Source organism: Nomascus leucogenys, chromosome 10 (assembly GCF_006542625.1).
Source record: "Nomascus leucogenys isolate Asia chromosome 10, Asia_NLE_v1, whole genome shotgun sequence".
Lineage (NCBI taxonomy): Eukaryota > Metazoa > Chordata > Mammalia > Primates > Hylobatidae > Nomascus > Nomascus leucogenys.
The window spans coordinates 24,020,688-24,046,103 of NC_044390.1; the positions used below are offsets into that span (position 1 = coordinate 24,020,688).

General features: G+C 33.6%; 1 protein-coding gene across 23 annotated transcripts in view; it reads left to right on the top strand.

The window, feature by feature from the left end:
- The window catches only part of PPFIA2 (PTPRF interacting protein alpha 2), a 510,037-nt gene that overhangs the window by 336,505 nt on the left and 148,116 nt on the right, over nucleotides 1–25,416 (top strand). For 22 of the 23 annotated variants that reach the window (XM_030819900.1, XM_003259605.3, XM_030819901.1 and 19 more), the window contains one exon: nucleotides 21,523–21,639. In XM_030819900.1, the coding sequence (XP_030675760.1) occupies nucleotides 21,523–21,639 (117 nt within the window). Of the gene's footprint in view, nucleotides 1–17,884; nucleotides 18,454–21,522; nucleotides 21,640–25,416 lie in introns of those variants that run through there. The other variant, XM_030819916.1, reaches the window with a different exon arrangement.

Genomic DNA, 25,416 nt, shown 5'->3' on the forward strand with positions numbered 1-25,416 from the left:
CAGGAATCCAAATCCAAGATGTCTGACTTTCAATTTGGGTGTAGCTACTATGTCACCTGGCCTTTCTCCCAACCATATTTCCTCCTGTATGAAACTGGTATAGTTTCCTCATCTTTCAGTAATTTGAATTCATCATATCTTCATATGTATTATATCTACATGAATTATCTCAAAATGTATAATTCCGTTACACTGAAAGAGACATAAAATGTGTAAATTATTAAAGCATGCATTAAATCGATTAATCAAATTAAGCTACTGATAAAATTTAACATTTAACTAATTAAAGCATCCAGATATTTACAGTTATTAAGATAAATTTGATTATTATATTGCAGTATAGACTTCAGTATAATAGTAATAAATAGCATGAGAACATTACAGTGGCCACTATGTTTTAAATATAGAAAATGCGACACCTCAGGTCATATTAAACAAGATGAAAGGATTTCTGCAGCACCTATTTGTTCCCATGTCATTTTTAACAAGAAAGTGCAATAGCTCTCAAGTGTTGAAAATTGCGGAAGTTCCAAATAACTGAACTCTTGGAACACTAAATAAATAAATAAATAAGATGGATGAAAAAGATGTACATTAATTGCCTTAATTTTTTAATTGATAATTGACTGCTAATGATTTTACTTTTAAAAAACTTGCTAGCAAAAAACAAATATAATTTGATCAGTTGGTATTTACCATATACTATTACCCAAGTTTAGCCAAACTGCAACATCTGAGGGCACAGTCCTCCATAGGACCGCCCTCACTTCTGATACCAACTGCAAGTTCAGGAAATTCTCAGATCCACCTTTAGATTCAGTAAGTCACTAAAAAGCCTCACAGAACTCACTGAAATCTATTATATTACAGTTATGGTTTATTATAGGTAAAGGTTACAGATCAAATTCAGCCAAAGCAAGAGAAACAAAGTGCAGAGTCCAGGATGATTCCAAACACAGAGTTTCTGTTATCCTCAGGACATATTATACTTCTAGAATTGACACATGACAGAGTATTATCAAGCAAGGAACCTCAATCAATCTTTGATGTCTGAAGTTTCAATCAGGGCTTCATTACATAAGCATGATTGATAAAGTACCTGTTTGATTAATCACAGCTTTGAAGTTGGGAGAGAAAACTCCCTAAATCATCTAGTTGGTCAAACTGGCATAACTGTCCCTCAAGCTGGATTATCAGGTGTAGTCAGCCTCACCTTAAAATAACACTTCTATTGGGTATGACAAGATTATCTCCTTAAGGCTGAGGGCAAAAGCCTGACCTCCTTTAGGTAACGTCAAATTCTTTACCACACAACTATAAATCATCTTAATTTTTTAATTGAATATTTTTACAAATAGTGCTGATCATCTCTCATATTATGAATTAATAACATGTTGATAAAGCCAAAATGTTATTTTTCATGTAGAAAACAGTGTCATTGGGAGATAAGGAAGAAAATAACTTACAGTAGAATCAGAAAATGTATTGTGGAAGTTTTGTAAAGCCAGTGCAGAGAGAGTCTTTTAAAAGAAAATTACAAAACAATTAAATAATACTGTAGGGGCTGGGTGCAGTGGCTCACGCCTGTAATCCCAGCACTTTGGGAGGCCAAGGTTGGCTGATCATGAGGTCAGGATTTCGAGACCTTTGAGACCATCCTGGCTAACATAGTGAAACCCCCTCTCTACTAAAAAATAAAAATAAAAATAAAAAACTTTAGCTGGGCATGGTGGCACAGGCCTGCAGTCCCTGATACTCAGGAGGCTGAGGCAGGAGAATCGCTTGAACCTGGGAAATGGAGGTTGCAGTGAGCCGAGATTGCGCCACTGCACTCCAGCCTGGGCAACAGAGTGAGGCTTCATCTCAAAAAAAAAAAAAAAAAAAAAAAAAGAATAAGAAAATAAATAAAATACTGTCATTAGCAAGTTTAGGAAACACAACTAGGGTTTTTGAGGCATGAGGCTGGGTCAAGTATATTTATTTAAGTGCTGTTTTATCATTCTCAGGAAGCTCCAACCACTTACTTACCTTTCCTTACCTTCAAGTTTATGGATCCCCACATTATGAGGTTACTGCTGTTGTTAACAGTGAAAATGTATTGAGATCTTGCGATTATCTAATCACCTTTAAAGCAGGGAGTACTATCACCACTTTAAAGATGCAGAAAATACGGTTCTAAAGCTTAAAGTAATTCAACTGAATCACATAATTAGTAAATGCCTGAGCCATTTCCCTTTTCTTGGATGTATTCACTTCTTCTAATCTCTCCTTTTAAAATCTTTTCTCCAGGTTTTGGTTAATCAACACTTATTCCAAGAAGCATACTTTTTTATCTATCCATGGAATTAGATGGATTTGCACCTGCACTGATATGTCTGTTGTATCCAGAACAAGTGGGCTGAGGGACATATAAATACACTGTCTGGGTTAAAGTGCCTGTCACAGATGGCACTACTTCCAGCCAGCAGGTATAGGGAGCTAAAAAATATATAAAGAAAACTTTTAGGGGCAAGATCAGGCAGTAGCACACATGACTCTTACTTATATGCCATTGAACAAAACTTGGTCTCACATCACTCCAAGCTGTAAAAGAGACCAGTACATGAAATCTCTGTTTTCATGGCCATATACAAAAGTTCTATTGCTAAAGAATGGGAAAATGAATATTAATGTGCATAAAGTAGACTGTAGATCACACAAAACATGAAGAATGTTTGGAATTTATTAATGAACTTAATAAAGTAATATAAAAAGTATATGTAAATATCAGTAGTATTCCCACACCAGCAATAAATAGAAAGCATTAGCGAAAAGCATATTTCATTCAAATAACTATAAAGATAGATATATAGATGTATTTTATACATAAACACTGAATTACGTTTAGAAATTTTTAGCTAAAAAAGCAAATCCCGTTGTTTTAGGAAATACAAAAAGTCCTAAATACATAGAAACAACAGTTACATTTTTGTGTCTGGAGCTAGATATTGTAAAGAAATCTATTTTTCCCAAGGTATTTTATAGGTGTAATTCAATCAAAATTCTAATATAATGGTTTTGAGATTTAAATAAAATAATTCTGAAGTTTCCTTATTAAATAATAATGTAAAACATTTAATAATGTTATGAAAATTAAAGATTGTTGAGTATGGGGTTTTCCTAGAATGCACGGATATTAAAATATATTTTAAAGTTTTTTACCACTTTGATTAAGTTTATTGCTAAGTATTTGATTCTTTTCATTGCTATTATTAAGGGGGTTGTTTTCTTAATTTCCTTTTTATATTGTTGTTTGTGTGTGGAAATGCAACTAATTTTTCAATGCTGATTTTGTATTCTGCAACTTTACTGTTTTGTTTATTAGTTAAAACAGATATTAGTCATAACAGTGAGCCTTTACAGTTTTTTATGTCTGTGGTCATGTCATTTGCATACAGATTATTTTACTTCTTCCTTTCCAGTTGTTTGCTTTTTATTTTCTTTCCCTGTCTAATTTCTATGGCTAGGACTTTAGTACTATGTCAAAAAGAAGTAGTAAAAGTGGGCATCCTTTTTTTGTGCTGGATCTTAGAAGGAAAGCTTTCAGTTTTTCTCCATGGATTAAGATGTTAGCTATGTACTGTTCACGCATGATCTTTATTGTGCTGAGGTAATTTTCTTCTATACTAATTTTGTTGAGAATATTTTTCATAAATAGATGTTGAACTTTTTCAATTGCCTTTTCTGCATCTGTTGAGATAATTCTGTTTCTAAAAAATTTTGCTAATGTGTTGTATCATATTGATTGATTTGTGTATGTTAAACTATCCTTGCATTTGAGAGATAAATCTGTCTTGGTCATGGTATGTGATCAATTTAATGTTCTTTTGCATTGGGTTTGCTAGTATTATATTGAGGATTTTTGCATGTTTGTTCATCAGAAATATTGGCCTGTAATTTTATTCTCTTGTAGTATCTTTGATTTTAGAATTAGGGGATCCTGACCTTTTAAGTGTTACTGCTTCTTCTATTTTTTGGAAGAGCTTAAGATGAATTGGTATCAATTCTTCTTTCAATGTCTGGTAGAATTCATCTGTGAAGGCATTGGTTCATGGACATATTTGGGTTGGTTTATTACTGATTCAATCCCCTTATTTTTTATTTTTCTGTTCAGATTATCTATTTCTTTTTGATTCAGTATTGGCAGATTGTATGTTTATTGGAATTTATCCATTCCTTCTAGGTTCTGCAGTTTGCTGGGGTATAAATGTTCATAGTAGTCTCTTATGATCCTTTATATTTTTTAGTTATTCATTGTAATGTCTCCTCTTTCATGTCTGATTTTATTAAATTTATTAATTTTGGGAACCAGGGGCAGAAAGCTATGGCTTGAATACATCTCCCAAAAGTTCATAGGTTTGAAACTTAATCTCAGTGCAACAGTTTTGGGAGGTAGAGCCTAATGAGTGGTGATATGGTTTGGCTGTGTCCCCACCCAAATCTTATCTTGAATTCCTACATTTTGTGGGAGGGACCCAATGGGAGGTAATTGTATCATGGGGGTAGGTCTTTCCTTTGCTGTTCTCATGATAGTGAATAAGTCTCATGAGATCTGAGGGTTATTATAAGAGCTCCTGTATCAGTTCTCTCTTTGCCTGCTGCCATCCATGTAAGAAGTGACTTGTTTATCTTAATGAGTAGCCCCTGACTCCCTTCCATCTGTAGTAATTTCTTTAGCAAGTGGTTGCTTGGCCACATTTTTTCACATTTTACTTTCCCACGCTGTGAATTTTCCAAGGTTTTTCACTCTGCTTTCCTTTTAATTATAAATTCTGCCTCTTAAGACAATCCTTTTCTGTCACACTTCACTGTAAGCAGTTAAAAGTAGTCATACAGCAGGGTGAATGCTTTGCTGCTTAGATATTTCTTTCACCAGATATCATAGTTCCTCAGTCTTAAGTTCTTCATTCCATAAAGTCCAGTAATATAGACACAATTCTACTAGTCTGCAGAAGTGTAACAGGATGGCATTTACTTTAGTTTCCGATACCTTGTTTCTCATTTTCATCTGCGATCTCATGAAAATGACATATATATATACATACACACACATATCTACACATATATATACACATATATACACACACACATATACACACATACATACATACATATATATATATATATATATACACACCTGTTTATATAATCACCTTCTTGCCTCTAGAGACAGTTCTAGACTTAAAGTCTATTTTGTCTGATATAAGCATAGCCATCCCCAGCTTTCTTTTGATTACAGTTTGCATGGCATAACTTTTCATGATATAAGCATAACTACCCCTAGCTTTCTTTTGGTTACCATTTGCATGACATAACTTTCTTCAGCTCCTCATTTTCAAACTATGTATGTCTTTATATGTAAAATGAGTCTCTTATGAAAAATAAACCACTGGATCTTGTTTTATTATTTTTTTCCTCCAAATCCATTCAGCTGTGCTATGCCTTTTGATTGGTGATTTTAATTCATGTATATTTAAAGTAATTATTGACAGGTGAGGAATTACTAATTTCATTTTGTTAATTGCTTTCTATATATTTTGCCATTGATTTTTTCTCTCTCTGCTCTCTTACTGTCTACTTTTTAATTAGATGGTTTTTTGTAGTTATTTGCTTTGATTTTTTTCTTCTTGTATGTTTTGTGTATATTATGGGTATTTTATTTGTGGTTAGCTCAAAGCTTTCATAAAATATCTTGTAGTTACAACAGTCTTTTTTAAGTTAATAGCAACTTAACTTCAATTGAATACAAAACCTCCACACTTTTACTCCCCCTTTTACTCCACCCAATTTGTGTTCTTGTAGCCAGAGTTTCTTTTTATATTGTGTATCCATTAACAATTTTGTATCTCTAACCTTTACATTAGGACTAAAAGTAATTTATACAATACAATTATAATGTTGCTTTAACCTCCATTTCTCTATATGTTTACTTTAACCGGTGAGATTTATACTCTTATATGCTTTCATGTTGCTATTCAGCATGTTTTTGTTAAAATTTTAAGAACTTGCTTATGCAGTTCTTTTAAGGCAGGTCTATTGTTGAAAAACTCCTTCAATTTCATTTGTATTGGAAAGACTTTATCCCTTCTTCACTTTTAAAGAATAATTTTTTGGATATATTGTTCTTGGTAGACAGTTATTTTCTTTCAGTACTTTGAATATATGGTCCCACTCTCTCTTGGCCTGCAATGTTTCTGCTGAGAAATCTACTAACAGTCTTACAGAGATTCTCTTTCATATAATGAGTTGCTTTTTTCTTGTGGCTTTCTAATCTCTTTGTCCGTGACTTTTGATAATTTGATTATAATTTGTCTCAGTGTAGTGTTTTTGGGTTGATCTTATTTGGGAACTTTTGAGCTTCATGAATTTGCATGCCATTTCTCTCCTGAGATTTGGGAATTTTTCAGCTGTTATTTCTCTAAATATGTGTTCTATCAATTTATTCCTTTCTTTTTCTCTTTTTGGGACTCCCATAATGCATAAACTGGCCCACTTGATGGTGTCCCATAGATATGATAGGCTTTCTTCACTTTTTTTTCATTTTTCTCTCCTCTGACTAAGATCAAAAGACCTGTCCTTGAATTTTTAGATTCTTTCTTCTGTTTGATCAAGTCTACTATTGAAGCACTCTATTGCAGTTTTCATTTTATTCTTCAGCTCCAGAACCTCTGTTAGGCTCTTTTTTATGATTTTTACCTCTTTATTGAACTTTTATTTTTTTCATATATTGTTCTGCTGATTATTGTCAAGTTGTGTGTCTGTGTTTGCTGGTAGCTTGCTGAACTTCTTTAAAATAATTATTTTGAATTCCCTGTCAGGCAACTTATTATTCTCCACCTCTTTGTGGTCAATTACTAGAAAATTATTGTGTTCCTTTTGTGGCATTTTCTTGATTTTTCATATTCTCATAGACATGCATTGATGTCTGCACATTCGAAGGAGTTGTCACCTCTTTAAACTTTATGTACTGGCTTCAGTAAGGACAGACCTCACCTATGGGAAGGTATGAAGCCACCAACTGGGTGGGGTATGGTAGCTTCTTCTCTGAAGCACACAGTAGCTGTTCCAGCTCCAGGAGCGGGCAGCAATTAGACTCCAGGTAGTTCCATCAGCTGAGGTCAGCGCTGGTGAAGACTACAGCTTTTTTAGTAGACAAGGCTGAGAGTGTCTGCAAAGGCAGCAACGGCTTGCAGGGTCCCCAGTCATGAAAGCTTTTGAAGTCCTCCTGCTTTCCTTTTCACCCACAGGAGAAGTTGTGGTAGAGGGGATCCTTCTTGGTGCCTGTGTCTGAACTGTGAACATACATCGAACAGTGGTGGTACTAGGTCTGGAATGCAGGTTCATGCGGCATAGCTATGGATTTGGATTTGGATGCAAATGCACATGGCCAAACCATTTCATTTTTAAAGCTAATTTGTATCCAGAAGCCATGTATATACTCTTTATTCCCTCTCAAACTTGAATATCCAACATAAATAAGGTGAAAAATGAGTTAAATATAAAAAGTGAAATTATAACTAGGGAATGAAATATCATTTGTATTGAAATAATACACTGACATCTTTCAAACAATACAAGGCATAGCAAAAGAAAAACAGATTCCATTTTAGAAAAGTTAAAATTTTTATTACAATAAAAAAACAGAAAAAAATGAATACCATGAAAATGATTAAATCAAAACATGTATACAAGGGCAATATCATGAGACTTTATGTTAATTTTAAGAACATTCATTCAATAGATATTTATAAAAACAACAATAATAACACAGATTCCCTACAACATGTGAGGTTCTCTTGTAAGTACTTTATATATTTTAACTGATTTCCTTTTTACATGAATAACATTTCAGACTGATGTTGCAAACATCATTACTTTATAGATAGGAAAATTGAGGCAGAGCGTAGTTGAGCAACTGGTTTAATTTCATAGTGTCAGTAAGTGGTAGAACCAGAATTCTACCGCACAATTCATGATCTTAATCAGTACTTTATACTGTCTACTTGGTGGATACCAAGCAATGTTTTGGATGTCAAGGGCATATCAGTAACCAAAGAAGAAACTGCTTTCCTTAAAGGTCTTATATTAGAAATATGTAATTTTCTTTTTATGTACTGATAAATTCGATGAAATAAATTTCACCCCTATAGAAGGAGAATATTGCAAATGCAATTGACATTTAATTTTAAACTGTTTTTTTTCTGGGTTCTCTCAACTGTTTCCATTTTAATATTAACCAACATCATTATGTTATCTGAATCTCTACTATTTAGATATGAGTAGACAAAATAGCATGTGAAAAACACATTATCACTATCAAATAATTTCATTTTCCGGGGTAATTTTTTCTTTGTACTTCTGTGAAAGAAATTAGAAACAATGTATAAACCTAAAAATCAGGAATTTTATAGTTCTAACTTTAACTGTATCCATTTGAACAGTTTTTTTTTCCTTAAAGAGATAGACAAGAACCACTAGACCAGGTATCAGCAAACTTCTGTAAAAGTCCAGCTAGTAAATATTTTTGGCTTTATGAGCCAGATGGTCTCTGTCACAACTACTCTACCATTGTGGAGTGAAAACAATCATAGACAATATGTAAACAAATGAGTTTGGCCTTTTTCCAATTAAAATTTATTCATGGACACTGAAAAGTGGATTTCTTATAATTTACACAATATTATTCTCTTTTAATGTTTTTCAACCATTCAAAAATGTCAAAACAATTTTTAGCTTGCAGGTCTGACAAAAACAGAAATAAGGAGCAATAAAAGCATGACATATTCTATGGAAAGTGGATAGCTTTGAGTGGTTAGAAATTAGCGTTGGCAAGTAAGGAAAAGTGGCAAGTAAAAAAAAACCTTTATTCTAAATAGAATATTTACTTGGTTGCAGTAAATATATTCTACTCTGGAAATAGAAGGCTGAAGACAAGAAAGGAAAGAAGCAAACCTACTCCAAAGAGGAGCTATAACGCCCACCCAGTGAAACTTACTTTCTCCCTAAGTCATCCTGCTATTCACTAGCTTTGTAACCACAGGCAATTTCCTTTTTCTTTTTGCCTTAATTAGCTCAACCATAATAATAACTTACAATGATGTTGTGAGGTTTAAAAGAATTAATACATGCAAACAACATAAAACTGTGGTTGGCATAAAGAGTCTTTCAGTAAATATGATTATTATTGATTTTGGTAATGTCATTGTGGTCTTTTTAGATATGATACTATCTATCTCCTTTAAAGATAATTGAACTGAGATTTAAGGAGTCAGAGTGTCCTGTTTACAGTGAGACTGACTAGATGGCAATGTATTGGAGACGGGAATAGAATTATCACTGATTCTCTGTAAACCTCATTTTCTTTATTCATAATAGTAAGGGTGTAAAGACCAAATAAGTTCCGCTTCCTTCTCATACTGACATGTTTTGATATGTGCACATTCAAAAATCACATAAAAATAAAATGGAAATGGGTACAGATAAATGTAACATGATAATTACCATTAGAAATCAAGTAAATGGATTACTTTAAAAGGAATTGGCCAGAACAATGGGTTTAGTATGCTTTTGTTATTTCTAAGAAAGTAACTAAATGAATAAATCCTTTTTATTGCCCTGGCTTGCTTTGTTATATGCAAGATTGACTAATGAATATTGTTTCTGCCTTCTACATTTTTTTCAAGCACTTTTCAAACACTTTGAAACGCTTTTCTTTTCCTTAAAACTCTCTTCTTTGCCATAATAGAACTAAAATAATAGATCTAGGACACAGCCTATAATTCTGACACTTTTGCCATGATTGGAGAAAAAGCAAAAAAAGCACATGTGTACTTACAAGTGTTAACCATGCATGGCTGAAGAGGTCAAATTTCATGATGCTAGAAGAAGAATATAGAAATCAATAAGTCCATCTTCAGAGAGATTCATTTCAGTGTAACATTTTAAAAGACTCAAATTGATGGAATTATAGTGTGTTTGGATTATTAAAGCAGAATGTTAGTTCTAAAACATTCAAATATTCCCGAAAGCAAATGGAATACACTTGAATAAACAGAAGACAAAGACATGATTAGAATAGTGTAGATTTATCTTTTTAAATTTAACACTATTAACAGTGTTTGCTCAAAGTATTCTTGTATTTCTTAGCATACATAAAGTAAATGAAATATAAAATTTTAGTCATATGTTAACATTTCATTTTATTTAAAAATGAATATTTATTGAGACTTTTGAAAATAAATACTCTCATTCACAGAGCATGTTTCCTGCTTTGTAAAATGATCATGTACGCACACATTGGATTATTTAGTTTGCATTCACTCTCTTCTCAGCCTAACTCAGTATCTTTAATGTTGCTTTCCCTTTTTATTGTAGTTGGGGAGATAATTAATTACTGCAGTCAGTTGTCATTTATGCCCTTAGCTGAAGCTAAACCAAGTTAGCAGATTTTGATACCTGTGACTTTAGAGGGCAAAGAGCCCTGTGGCAGTGATTGTGAGGAACGAGTATGAATCAAGACAGCCTCCATTCTGTACAAAGAAGTACTTTATAATAATCAATACCTTCAGTAAGTTCTGTTTGCTGTTTTCACTGCGAGACACCTATTTCCCTTTCTGAATATGATTTTTCTGTCTTGTTCAAGGAGGTGAGAAGTTATTAGCAATAGCATCTTCCTTGGTGATGGAGATTTCACCATATTTTCTTTATGAAATTCAAAGCTTTTAACGCAATTACTGCCAATACTGTTAGCACTCAACACTGAATTATTGCAGTTTCTTTATCTTTGGCAGTGCACTTCTCAGTGTTGTTTACCTTAATGAATACTCTCTACCCTTCCTTATTTATTTATTTGTTTATATATATTCTAAATTGAGTCTTGCTTTCATGCAGCGATACATGCAAGTGGTTAAGAATGTGTTTTCCTACCACTAACACTTTTGAAAAACTGTTTAGAAATTGGTGTTCACTTTCATTCTCTAGACAAATTCCTTCACTATCCTGTATTAACAACTTCTTTGGCTATTTTTCTTACTATTCTTCCGTATTATGCCACTCTTAGTTGCTAACCTAGCAAAATAGCAGTCTTGTGCCTTAACAATGTCCACTAATTCTTCTGACCAATATAAGTTGTTTTGTATATTCTGTAGCCGTTTACATGCCTCTAATGAAGATGCTAGTATTTTATTTTATTATCATTTTAATTATTAGGGAACTACATAGATGGTCAAAATAAATGATGCATTATCAAGCATCAGAAAATGTATAGACTGAAATACTGATTAGACAAAAAGAAAAGAGATGTTAGCACAAAGTTGTAATTTTCATTAGAATTACATGTTAATAACAATGACAAAGTATAGCTATTGTCAAAATTACTATTGTTGAATATTATAATTCTAAGTTAAATGGATAACGTAAACATCACCTGCAAAAAAACAAAACATTCTACCTAAGAATACATTTGATTCTTTTTTTTTTTTTTTTGCTATTGGAATCATTCTGTTTTAAACTTAAAACTAAAAATAACAGTTTTGCATTCCAGTTATTGTTTTAGGAAGATTTCTTTTAAAAAAACCTTTAAATATTAATTTAAAGAGGATATTTTGATCATTAGAAACTAACTGAGCTTGAATTCCATATGTATTTAGATATAAGAAAGACTAGTTTAGATGTAAAATTTGGAAATAGCCAACTTTATGTACTTTTTATATGATGAATTTTCAGTTAAAAGGTCACCAGAAACTTACTGGTAATGTGCATTTAAATTTTAGCACTTAGGTAATTGATCTGTATAGGAATTGGGAGTACTAGTCAGCAAAATTTGGGATGGGAAGTTTAAAATAATGTAGAATATTCTTATTCATCCAATAAATATTAGTTGGCTGAGTGGAAGTATTGTATGTAGTAAAAATTCTTACAAAACTTTTTTTTTTTTTTTACCTGAACCAAGATAAATTCTCACAATGCAAACCTCTGATTCTCACCTCAAAGCAATTTGATTATTCACTGGAACAGTTCCGTTTCACAAGCTTTCAAAATCTGCCCATGGTTAATGAAAGCCATTTAAATTGACTGTTACACGCAAGCTGATCAAACTGCACAGACTACGTGAAGTTGCTCTCCATTGGTTTTAACATGCTTCAGTGATGCTTATAAATCTTATTTCCAAACACAGAGCTAGAAAAGGAAATAGTTACTGGCTTGGATTTCTTAATTCTATTTAAATAAGTGTTTCAACCTTTGTGGTTTCCAAATTAATAAATAGCAACACAAATGCAAACTATTGTGACTGAAAGTTGCTTAAGTTTAAATTGTATTTTTATTTATTTATTTTTTTTTTCTTTTTTTTTTTTTGAGACGGAGTCTCACTCTGTCACCCAGGCTGGAGTGCAGTGGCGCAATCTCGGCTCACTGCAAGCTCCGCCTCCCGGGTTCACGCCATTCGCCTGCCTCAGCCTCTCCGAGTAGCTGGGACTACAGGTGCCCGCCACCACGCCCGGCTAATTTTTTATATTTTTAGTAGAGACAGGGTTTCACCGTGGTCTCGATCTTCTGACCTCGTGATCCGCCCGCCTCGGCCTCCCAAAGTGCTGGGATTACAAGCGTGAGCCACCGCGCCCGGCCGAAGTTTAAATTGTAAATCCCTACTGTTTTACTAGTTTTTTCTTGTTGTTTGTGTGTGTGTTTCAACTTCATTATAATCTAAGCATGGAATTCAGCTAGAAGTAGAGTAAGTATCTGTGTAGAAGCAAATTATGTGTTGGTGTAGTGAGACTTCAGTGTCACCCTTGGAATTGTTAATTGAATTTGAGATGAAAATAGATGAAAAGAATCTTTGTTAATTAGATGTGGGCACTATCTGGAAGCTGTTAAATAAGTAGAGACAAATATTAATTTAAAAACATGAGAATGAAAATCCCTGTAGAAATAGCATGAAAGATTTTATGTAGATGTAGTTTATTTTAAAAAGTAGTTAAATTTTTTTCAGGATAAGTTCAAGTGCTTATGCTATATAAGAGTTATAAATGAAAATAATCAGTAAGGTAAAAACCATGACTTTTTTTTTTATTTTGGGGAATATATTAAGACACCTTTTAAATGTTTTTGAAGACATCTTCTAAATTGTTTGCCAACACAGGGCAGGAAAAGCCCCCTGCAATCAGACCACAGACTTGTAGTCCTGACCTTGATAAATATTTAAATTGTGTATGCAATGAATCATTTCACTGATTACGAAAAGGCATTACAGCATAATATTTTTAAAACGTTTTGAAGGAATCAGACGTGACTCAGAAATCACTCTGTTGTGCCTTTTTCTGTATAACTTCAAGTATATTACATATTTCTTCTGTGTTAGTTGCCTCATTTCTAAAATAAAAATAAAAATACCAAATTTACAAGGTTACTGGAAAGATTAAATGAGGTAATGTATGTAAATTGCTTTATATCATATGGGGCATGTAATAAATGTTCAAAACATAGCTATTATTATAGCTAGAAGTTCTTAATTAGAAATTTAATTTCTCAACTCCCATTTCTTTGTGTATATTAATATTTCAGAAAGATAAAGGAAAATGAAGCGAAAACTAAATCAATTTACATTGCTTTTCCTTTTTTATTGGAGAATTCTGTTGGCAGAAATTAGTTTCTTAGATACTCTTAGAATTCCATTTTTCTGTCCGCAAACACCAATTCATTCTAAATCTAAAGCAAATACACAAAGTGCTTCAATGCATGTGAATCATATTACCTAAGCTGCAGTATACTTGCAAATACATTTTAATATTATATTTTAAGATGCAATGAAATTGCCTATTACTTTGAGTTTACAAAACATCTCTTGATGACTTTCATTAAACTGCCCTTTCATGATCCTGCTGCTACCCTCCTTTACAGTTGCTTATGCCCTGTATTTTATCTGCCTCCTCATTCTAGAGCAGCGACTTTCCTACAAAGCCATTGCAGTATTTCCCATTCTTTTATTTCTTTATTTCCCCAATGAGCTCTACCCAGAATCCTTTTTAACCTTGAAGCCTATAATATGAACATTTGAAGGACCTTCAAGTTCTTATATTCCTCTATGTGGATAACTAATTTTCTTCTCCATGTATACATCCTGTGAACCTTTCTGTCCAATTTTTCCAACTCCTCATAGGCTTTTTTTTCATTCATATAGCCTGTCATCATTTGACATTCTACAAATATTTCTAGAATGCCTCCTGTTTGTCAGTCAGTGTCCTAAGAACTGAGAATAGTAATGAATCAGAAACAGTTTCTAGTCTCAAGGCACTGTGTCAAAATGGTTGGTGAGAAAACTAACATCCAGTTGTGATAGAGTAATCACTTGCATGACATGAGTTACTGAAGATTACTAAGGAATTCTGTAACTCCTTGGGAAGATATTGTCCCCTAATTCATCTGAAAGACTTAAAAAACTAAGTGACTAAGAGGCAGTTAAAAAGGAGCAAAGGTTTCCCAGGTGAATATAAAACCTCACAGCCACGACGGCACTTTTTATATGTGTGATGCAAGCCTTTCAGTAAGCTAGAGCATGCAATATGAATAAAAAGATAAAATTGAAGAGGCAAGTGGAAGTCAATTCATTATTGTCATTATATAACAAGTGTTTAATGTACATCAAATTTGACTAAGTATTTTACAAACAAATACAATATAAAGTAGATATTATTTGCCCTCCATTTGATATAAGAAGAACCTGAACTTGAGGTTAAATAGCTTGTACAAGATAGTACAACCGGCAACATTTACATGGGCCAGGACTCATCCTCAGCTTTTCAAGCATATTTAAGGTATGTTTCACTTCCAGGAATCACCTTTCAAACTACTTGTACCTGATTACTGTTAGGTTGGTGCAAAAGCAATTGTGGTTGTTGCCATTAAATATAATAGTCTCAGGGTCTGATACCAAGAAATCTCAAACCTGGAAAGAAAGGATAATAGAGATGCAAAGTTTATGAAAAGAAGCTAATTTATATAATGTACTTAGCACAGTTTCTGGCACATTATAAGAGCTCAATAAATAATCGCTATTTTGTTATTGTAGTCTTACTGCTTCCTTTTTTTCTTTGCCTCCTTAATGTGAACTTAATCTCCACAAGAGAAGGAAATTGTCTGCATTTTTCCCAGTATTTTGTGATACTTAGAACAGTGATCAAATGAATATTTGTTGAATAAATGTATTAATATTTATTAAACCCTCAAGAAATTCTAAAATTTTGGAATAAAAAAATACTTAATAGTGTTTGTTATTTTCTCCCAAATCACATTTTCTTCATGATAACATGTTTCCTTAAGTTTCCAGGGTATCAACTTGCACTGATTGTTTACCTCTCTTTTAAGGAGGACATTTTATTTCATTGGAAGAACTCCCTGAAATATTGTAATAAATCTCAATATTTGTTTTCAATAATTATTTACATTTTCTAGAAAGTTATTCTCCCAGATATCCACATTGCTGTTCCCTCTTGTCCTCAAACCCATACTCAGAAATCACCTAATTTGTAATCAAGTTATACCTCACAGCATTCCTCACTTGGTTTGGTTTTCCCTTTTCTGTTATCACCATTTAAAAATATGCTCTACTTATTTTTGTTTATAACTTATTTTCCCCAATGAGAGTACAATTTCCATTAGGAAGGATTTCTGCCTTTTCCCCTCTTTGTGTTTCCCTAACACCTGGTATGTCATCAGTGCTGAATGAATATTTTTGAAATAAATGAATCTCTCCAGAATATCAAAGAAAAACAGTTGTTCACAGGCAAGGAGCTAGAAGAGGGTCTGTTGCAAGATGTAGTAGTGTTCAAGCTGGTAGAAAAAAAAAATGAGGGCTAAGGAATTTTGCAGACTGGAGGCCCAACCGCCAAGACTACCAGTTGTCTATTGTGTAGGGCAGAGCTTGTCAGAGCCAAAATCAACCTGACAGAGACAAGGATATGAATGAAACCTAGAAGATTGGCTTGAAAATATAATGTGTTTGAGAGTGCCTAGAAGGGGTGGGTCAGGCTGTTATAAGCTTATGAGCAACCAGAAAACACAAATAAGGATCAAGACAAAGCAATAAGCCAGAGAAAAAGCACACAGATGCCTGAGATTTAGTTGAAGCACATTAGCTTTGCTAGTCCCATCATTCCTCCAATTTTTTCCAGGTACCTTTTGCCACAGGAATATTAAACAACTTACAGTGCTAGGAACACAAAGTAGTAGAAACACAAAATGCCTGTGATCTTCTACACACCTAAAAAAGTCTTCTGCCATGTCTGTCTGGTAAATTCTTAGCCGTTCTCCAAAATCCTCACTTAGATATTGCATGCTCTGTATTGTCTTCCATGTTTCCTGCTGCATTTGCAAGTTACTTTTAGTTGCAAGTGACAGAAAACCATTTCAAATGAGTTTGGGCACAAAAGGGGAAATTTGGGGCTTGGCTCATATTACTAAAATGCCAAGGGTAGGAATGATTTAAGGATGCCTAGAATCAGGACCAGAAGCAATTTGTTAGGGCCTTATCTCTTCCATGTGTTTTCTGCATGAATAGGAATTAATGGCAAAGAGTACCACATTCATATTCTACCAGCTTACCTTCCTTAGTAGATAGAATCGTTTCCCATAGCTCAGCCAGAAACATGTAAAGTAATAATATTCTGATTTCCCTGGCTTGCATCATGTGCCCACCCATTTGCCATGGGCTCTTGGTTCCTTGATTGACAGTCTCTGTGGTATTAGAATAAGAAAGGAAAAGTCTCCAGTGAAAATATAGGATGTTATTATCAAAAGAAATGTGAAGGGATACCTAAAAGCAAATGTCAACAGACACTTGATAAATGGTGATTGAACAGTAAAAACAGTTGTGAAATATTTATCTTGAACAGAGTTCCATGAGCCTTCAGTGGGTTGCTAACTCACTGAAAATATATGCAAAACTTTGCCTCCATATGAATCTGTCCAGGGAAGCATCCAATCTTAATGACATACAAAGGATTCCAGCAAGGATATCAACCCTTGGAAATAAAATGTTTATGCTTCCTATCCCAGCCCGCTATTAACTTCTGATATACCGCAAATGTAAAAGTGGAGCCATTTGAGCCAATGTTACAAATTAGGAAGTATAAGGATACGGAGTTAAGTTTTATTTGACTCTTACTTCTTAGTCCATCTGTGCTGCTGTGACAAAATGTCTGAGACTGCATAATTTATGGACAATAGAAATATATGTATCACAGTTGTGGAGACAGGAAAGTCAAACATCAAGGCATCAGCAGATTTGGAAGGACTGCCTTCTGCTTCCATTATGGCACCCTGAACAATGCGTCCTCACGTGGCAGAAGGTGGCTGGCAAAAGGCTTAATTAGCTAGTACCCTTGAGGCCTTTTATATTGGTACTAATTCCGTTTATCGTCTCCTAAAGACCTTGCCTCTCAGAACTATCACATTGGGCCCTAGGTTTCAACATACAAATGTTGGGGGTTGGAGGAGGGCATATATTCAAACCACAGCAGTTCTCCTCATTAATCTTTCTTTATCTTAATCTGATCATTTGTTAAATATGAATCATACCCCCTTTGCAGATAAAAATAGTTCAGCACAGTGCTTGTACATAGTGGGTTTTTCAGTACAGTTATATAAGAACTGGGTAAACAACAGGGCTTGTACATAAGTGGTTCCTCCTACTCAACATGTAATCATATTTGGAGTAGTGTCTTAGTCTGTTTTGTGTTGCTATAACAGAATATCACAGACTGGATGATTTTTAAAGAAAATAAATTTATTTCTGAAAGTTCTGGAGGCTGGGAAGTCCAAGGCATGACACTGGCATCTGGCATGAGTTTTCATGATGCCTTATCCCATAGTAGAAGGATGGACGACATAAAAGCATGTGAGATGATACAGAGAGAGGATGAGGGGCAAACTCCATCCTTTTATCCAGAACCCACTCCAATGACAGATAAACCACTCCAGAGATAACAGCTTTAATCCGTTTATGAGAGCAAAGCCCTCATGCCCTAAAAACCTGTTAAAGGTCCCACCTCTTAATACCATCACAAAGGCAATTACATTTCAACATAAGTTTTGGAGGGAACATTTAAACCATAGCAAGTAGGCCATGTTGTTTAGTGGTGAGGCGTTCAGACCTACGTTAGTTTTCTTGTAGGCAAATTGCTTGGGCCCTCCCTCTGACAACATTCCCTCTCAGTGAGAGCCTAGGGAATATTCTGAAACCATTAGCTTCTTTTCATTCTATTTATTGTCTAGCTGGTTCCCTAACCATCTCTTGTGTTCACTTCTCAAACCAGGTAAGAGAATTTCCTAATGAAGTCTGTACTACCTTAGGCTCCAGTGATTTATTGGTGACCTCTTCACTCTTTAAAACAGATTGAAGAAAATGCTTAACACCCAAAGGTGAATTTTTAAAAGAGAACTACTAACTTTCCCCCTTTCCCCAGTGTCAAAAATCATCCACTTATTAACACCCACAATTAAATCAGGTGCTGAAGCTTTGGTTTCATAACTACCCAGGATAATTTGTTATTGGAGAAAATAGCATATTACAGTGGTAGAGAATATAGAATATGTCACATTTGTTCTTCTGTATCAAGAGCCAACATTTTTAGACTTGATTCATTTTTACACAACAAAGTTTCATGTTAATGGTTGAAAATTATGTCATTTTTGGAAATAATTGTCATGTATACATTGCAGCAAACTTGAAGTTTAGAATTTTAAAAATCACAGTGGCTCAATTATATTCGTACTTTTTTTCTGAATGAATTTGATTTTTTGATTATTTTTTAATAGGGATATTAATTCATCTTTTCACTGATTCATTCAATAAACTTTTATAGATGGCCTGCTTTATTTCAGGCACCAGGACATATTTGAAAGTCATCTGTTTATTAAACAAATGTAAGCTAATCTGTAAGCTGAGAGTTAAATTTGTTCTTCAAATATTTTTTAAATGTCTCCCTTCACTTCTGAGTAGATTAATAATAGAACAAAGCATATAATTTTTAAATGGCCTGGTACTTTGTATTAGCATTTCTGTTAGTCATAGGTGTTTTCTTAGTGGAATGTCAACAAATAATACTTGAATATTTTAAAATTTATAATTCATAAATTCTCATGTATCAATTGTAACATAATATTTATGCAAAAAGCAACATGTTAAGAGTGTAACATAAAAATGATATATCTAGGAGCTATTTTATTCTTCTTGCCATTCCTTTGATGTAATCTATTTCCATGTTGACTAATGTGAAAAGAATGTTTCTGAAGTTTTGTGTACACTCCAAATCTTTATCTTTTGTTATTTTTTGAATTAATTAGGTTTAGATTCTTTGTTTTCCCATATCCATGTATTATTTAATTCAATACATTTTTAGTGAATACCCTGCACATAATAATTTGATGTGCTACTTCATATGAAAATGCTGTTTTCAATGAAGGATTCTTTTGAAAATTATTTTCTCAGGAGATATTATTAGGACTTGTGCTAGCTAAATAAATAAGCAAATGAGGAAGTGGAGAAATTGAATAATAAACTTAAATGAGTGCTACATGCACAAAAATAAATAGGGATATATTGTAAAAATTGTTTGATGACAAGACACGTTCACTCTGAGGAGTTGTATTTCAGCTGTTTTTAAAGCTGGGATTGTGTCCCCTGTGATAGCAGAGGAAGAATGTTTTAGACAGGAAGATCATCAAATTCCTCAGTTTTGTGTAAGAAAGAATCAGGTATGTTTGAGAATGGAAAGGAGGCTATTGTTGCTGAAGCAAAGGGCTCAAGTAGGACAGTATAGACCTTGTTAAGAAGTTTAAATTTTGGCTAAATAAGCTGGGAAAACATTAGGGTTTTTTTAAATTAAATTAAATTATTTTATTTTATTTTATTTTAAGACAGAGTCTCGCAGTGTTGCCCAGGCTGGAGTGCAGTGGCACAATCTCGGCTCCCTGCGATCTCTGCCTCCCAGGTTCAAGGGATTCTCCTGGCTCAGCCTCCTGAGTAGCTGGGATTATAGGCGCCCACCACCACGCCTGGCTAATTTTTATATTTTTAGTAGAGACAGGTTTCACCAGTTGACCAGGCTGGTCACGAACTCCTGACCTCAAGTGATCTGGCCACCTTGGCCTCCCAAAGTGCCAGGATTACAGGCGTGAGCTGCTGCGCTGGGCCAAACATTAGTTTTTTTTAGAAAGCTGAGGGGTTACACAATCTAATTTAAGTTTGAAAGGTGTACCTGGCTGCTTCGTGGATAATAGATTGTAGATGGACAAGAGTAAGTGTGAGGGAGCCAATTATTTGTTGTTTACAGTTATATGAGAGAGAAGAACATATACCTAGAGAAGGATATACCAAATGCTCAAATACCAGAGATCATATAGCTAGATCAATTGATGTCATGGACGCATGGTGGTAATATGGCATTGAAATAGTGTCAGGTAGCAGGGCAAACACCCAACCACTTGGTATCATGTTTTTTTCAGTTAATGATTATTCGTCTTGTGACATGTTGGTCTTGTAATTTCCACATGTAAGTTTAATATTATTCAGATCTTACTGTGCATTAAATACTATGTACATTTATTTCTCCCAGAACTAATATTGACTAATATCTGAGTTGATAATACAATAAAATATGCCATGGAATAAATAAGTTACATCATTAATATAATATAAAATATTTTCAAAGTGATATATATATATTTAGCAAATGTATTTTAAAACATCATTTTAAAAAGACTGAAATACTATTTTTCACTCTATTACTAGGATCACTTATGCTATAAGTACCCGAGAATTTGTTTTTTAATTGAAATAATTATGTCATTAAAATTGAGCTGAAAGTTTGCAAGAATAACTGCTTTCTGAATTTGTGTTTGCAAATTAACTAAATTTGGTAAAATAATGGACATTAAAATTATAATAAGGGAAATTTAACACATGCTCATGACAGCATGACAAAATTTTTTTTTAAGTTCAGCTATGTATCTGCTTATATTAAATTGCAGATGGGCTATCAATGTAGGCGAAATTGCTGTGCTCATAATTAGTCTTTAACCTTCAATCTTTTAATTTATGTTTCTTGTATACTTTAAAAATACAGGCCAAAAAAACGTTTTTATTATATCCTACAAATTAAAAAAATAATTTCTGAATTAACATCACATGAATACAAATATATCATTGATTTTAGATACATTGCCAACTAGAAAATATTTTCTCAGGTAAATTTCACAGTGCTGTAACCTCTTCTTAGTAGAGATATTATGAATTTTTGTAAATATTGTTCAAAATGGTGACCTACATTTAAACATATATTTTGAATAATAATTCAGTAAAATGTAATGTTCACTTTCTGGTTATTTGTTAGTGTTCATTAGTTCTTAACCACATTGAAGTAAATTCATTTTCTTTTTATATTTTATCCTCTATTTAGACTTTAAAGGCATAGTGCTTTTATTTTGCAGATCGTTGCCTTGCGTGAACAAAATGTTCATATACAAAGAAAAATGGCATCAAGCGAGGGATCCACAGAGTCAGAACATCTTGAAGGGATGGAACCTGGACAGAAAGTCCATGAAAAGGTATGACACACCCCACATGCTCTTACATGGAAATGTTTACTTCTTATATCATTTTGAAGGAAATATAAAAACCACATAATGAACATTTTTTTTAGTATTTGTTGATTCTTTGGTCAAAGGTTCAAGGTTTATGATGATTTCCTTTCTCATTTTTTGTTCTTATTTTGATTCTCTGAAATATAATACGTATGTGTATATGTTGTGTGTATGCATATACACATATTTGAATTTTTTACCTGCTCTTAATTGATTCTCTTAGAATTATTTCAATTATATAGAATTGAATTTATAATATGTATAAAGAATACAATTTAAAGTACATATACACACATTGTGTGTGTATATATGGCATATATATATGTATATATGTATATATATATATATATATATATATATAGGCAGGACTATTTTAAGTGCCAAACAACACTTTTGAATTGTAAGTGATAGAATGTACAATTGGTAACTTATTTGTTGTTTATGACTGCAAAAATTGTTGGTAATCTTTTATTTGATTAGTATTTTTCTTGCATTGTTTGAGGCCTCAGCAGTACTCTTGTTAATGAGAGATAACATAAAATGATATGTGAAGTCATAGGACTTTTACATTTTTTATAATGGAATGATTCTCCTTTTGGGTGAAGTTTAGTCCCACACAAGGAAACTAGCGCTCTGTTGCTCCACTAGCAAAAGACAAAAGGTTTCTATGCTGGACCACTTCTTTCCAACAGAAGAGGAAGAAGGTAAGTTATTGGTAGGTCTAGAATCAGATGAAAATTACATAGAGGCATTCACACATCCTGTGTTGGAAACTCAGGAGAATCATTTGCCTGTAACAAGTTATATCTTTGGATTCTTAAGCTCCTAAATGAAGACCACATGAATCAGCTGGCTGAATTGCTGTAATTGAAAATGTCAAGAGTTTCTAAAACCTAGCGATTAAGAAGCAAGTGACTGGACAATACAATAAATAGCACTAGAATTCTTACTATAAATTAAGTTTAGCATTTCCTCACTTATGTGGTTAGAAAAAATAGAGGGACTTCTTATGTTTCTTCCTTCAAGTAGAAAAGCAAAATAAAGTAAATCAGATGAATTTCCAGAAAGAAGCTTCAATTCTGGTGGCTGACAAATGAACAGATCTTCATATAAGACCACGAATTTAGCCTTTATCCATGTATTTTATAGAAATCTTAAACTAAATATAAAACATAAACTACAATTTGACGTATTTCATCAGCTGTATCTGAGATTAGAATAACATTATTTATCTTTCCTTCAACTAAATAAACTGATACTGCTTCAGTAGATATACCACCAAGCTCTTTAATAAGGCATTTTCACTCAGAACTCAGTTTAGGAAACCAACATATAATTTGATATTGCTCTTTCATTTTAATTATGTCATTAGTAATATACCTCTCCTCAGAGAATTATAGAATCACAATTGGCTGGTTATAAAAATTGATTTTATGGTCATCTAGTCTTTTTCATAGAAGGCTACAAATTATTGTTTTCTATAATAATGCTGTATTTATGCTAATCTAGTCCAGAAATGAAGAAATATACCTTTCTCAGATATGAACAACTTCAGATTTTGTTTATCCCCTAACAGATTATTTCATACTTAAAGCGTTCTTCTTATGGAGGAGGAAGGCAGGGAATGCTCATACATATCTATTTTTTTCAAATATTGTTTCATCAGGGTATTGTTAGCAGCAGCAAATCCATACAGGTCTGCAGCAATCTCAATTCATGCTTTCTCAGAAGAAAGAAATTGACTGTGAGGCATGAGGCAAAGGGAGAGACCAAGGCCGGTTTCAGGGTAGGAATATTTTAGAGCAGGAACAAGAGGAGATAAAGTACAGCTGGAAAAGGGCCAAATGGGCAACTTGAGAGATTCAAGTGTGCAATTTGACCTCTCAATTGGGGTTTTATACACTGGCATGCTTCTGGAGTTGTGGTACTTCTCCCCTGATTCTTCCCTTGGGGTGGGCTGTCTGCATGCACGGTGGCCTGTCAGCATTTGGGAGGGGCCGCATGCACAGCATGTTTACTGTCCTATACATGCTCACTGTATACTGTCGTATACATGTGGTATACATGCTCACTGGAGGCATTTTTTCCTTACCAGTTGAGTGTTCCTAGACGAATGTTCTATTCCTATACCAGTTAAATGCTGCCATTTTGCTTCTCAGTGCACATTCTTGAGTCCACTTGCCCAACTCCTGAGATCTTATCTGGAAACTGCTGATCACCAGATTCAGATGTTTTCTATTTATTAGTCTGCCTTCCCTGGTACTGGCAGCAACCAATAATTGTTTTACAGAGAGAGTTTAACAACCACCTGACCATCACCTATTGGTTGCCTAACTACCTACTCTAACAATATAACCACTAAATATTTGAATATGCAGACATTAGAGAATGTAAGACAGTTTATGACAGATTATTTTTCAGGAACTGGTTACAGAATTAGGATGAGCATTCATGCATAATCGATATTTGTCTCTATTGATCTTCACAGATATAAGTGCACATACGGAGGATTTTGAGTCATTGGTGACCCAAAGCAATTGTCTTTAACTTTTTTTGACTTCCAGTTCTTAGTGAAGGCATTTCAGTCAGTGGAGAAAAGAAATAGTGTGCCAATGCTAAGTCATTCACTTCTTGTGTTGGTGTAACTAAAGGTTTTTAAACATTATGATTACTGGTATTCATTTCCTTTTTTCAGCTTCCTTGAATTTCAAAAACAGTGATTTCTAAATGCTTTAGAATAATTATATATTATTATCATGTATAATATCATGCCCATATCCTTTGTTGTGAACCTAAAATATGTACAATATGTCATATATATTTAGTCTAAATTTAAAAATATGTAAACGTGTTTCAATTTATATTAATCTTGTGATTGATTTCTCAGGATGTTCCAATAAAGTGTTGTAATAAGAAGTTTTATTTATGCCACATTTGTTTATTTATTTTTATTTACATATTTTTGAGACAGTCCAGGCTGTAGTGCAGTGGCATGAACTAGGCTCACTGCAACCTCCTCCTCCTGGGCTCAAGCAATCCTCCCATCTCAAAGTTCCAAGTAGCTAACACTAGTGGCGTGAGCCACCATGCCCGGCTAATTTTTGTATTTTTTGTAGAGACAGAGTTTCACCATGTTGCCCAGGCTGGTCTTGAACTCCTGAGCTCAAGCAATCTGCCCATCTCAGCCTCCCAAAGTGCTGGAATTACAGGTGTGAGCCACTGTGCTCAGCTATACCACATTTTTTTTACCTGACATTTCTTGATAAAACATAAAACAGCATCCTGATTATTATTTTCGTTGTCCTTATATAAATGCTACCAAGTTACACACATATAATATTATAGAGCATTGTTCTTATCAAAATCATCCTCCATGACATGATTATTCAAGGTATATTAATGCCATAAAACAAATTGTCAAAGGATTGTAATTTAAAGCCTAATACTTATTTTTTTTTATTGAGAACTTTTAAAAAGGTATATTCAAACAAAAGAAGAGAAATTACTATTTTGGCAGATTATCAACGATGACTGTAGTGTTAGTGTGTAAATTGAAAAGTGGTTGATCAGGACAAAAATGTAAAACTATTGTTAGATACTAATAGAACTAAGAAAGTGACTTCTAAATCCTAGTCGGAAAGATTACCCTTTGTTTAGGGCAGTTAATTTACTTAAATTACACAGTCAGAGTGGGTGATTAGTCCACAGAAGATGTTTTATGTCAGTAGATTGAGAACCCTG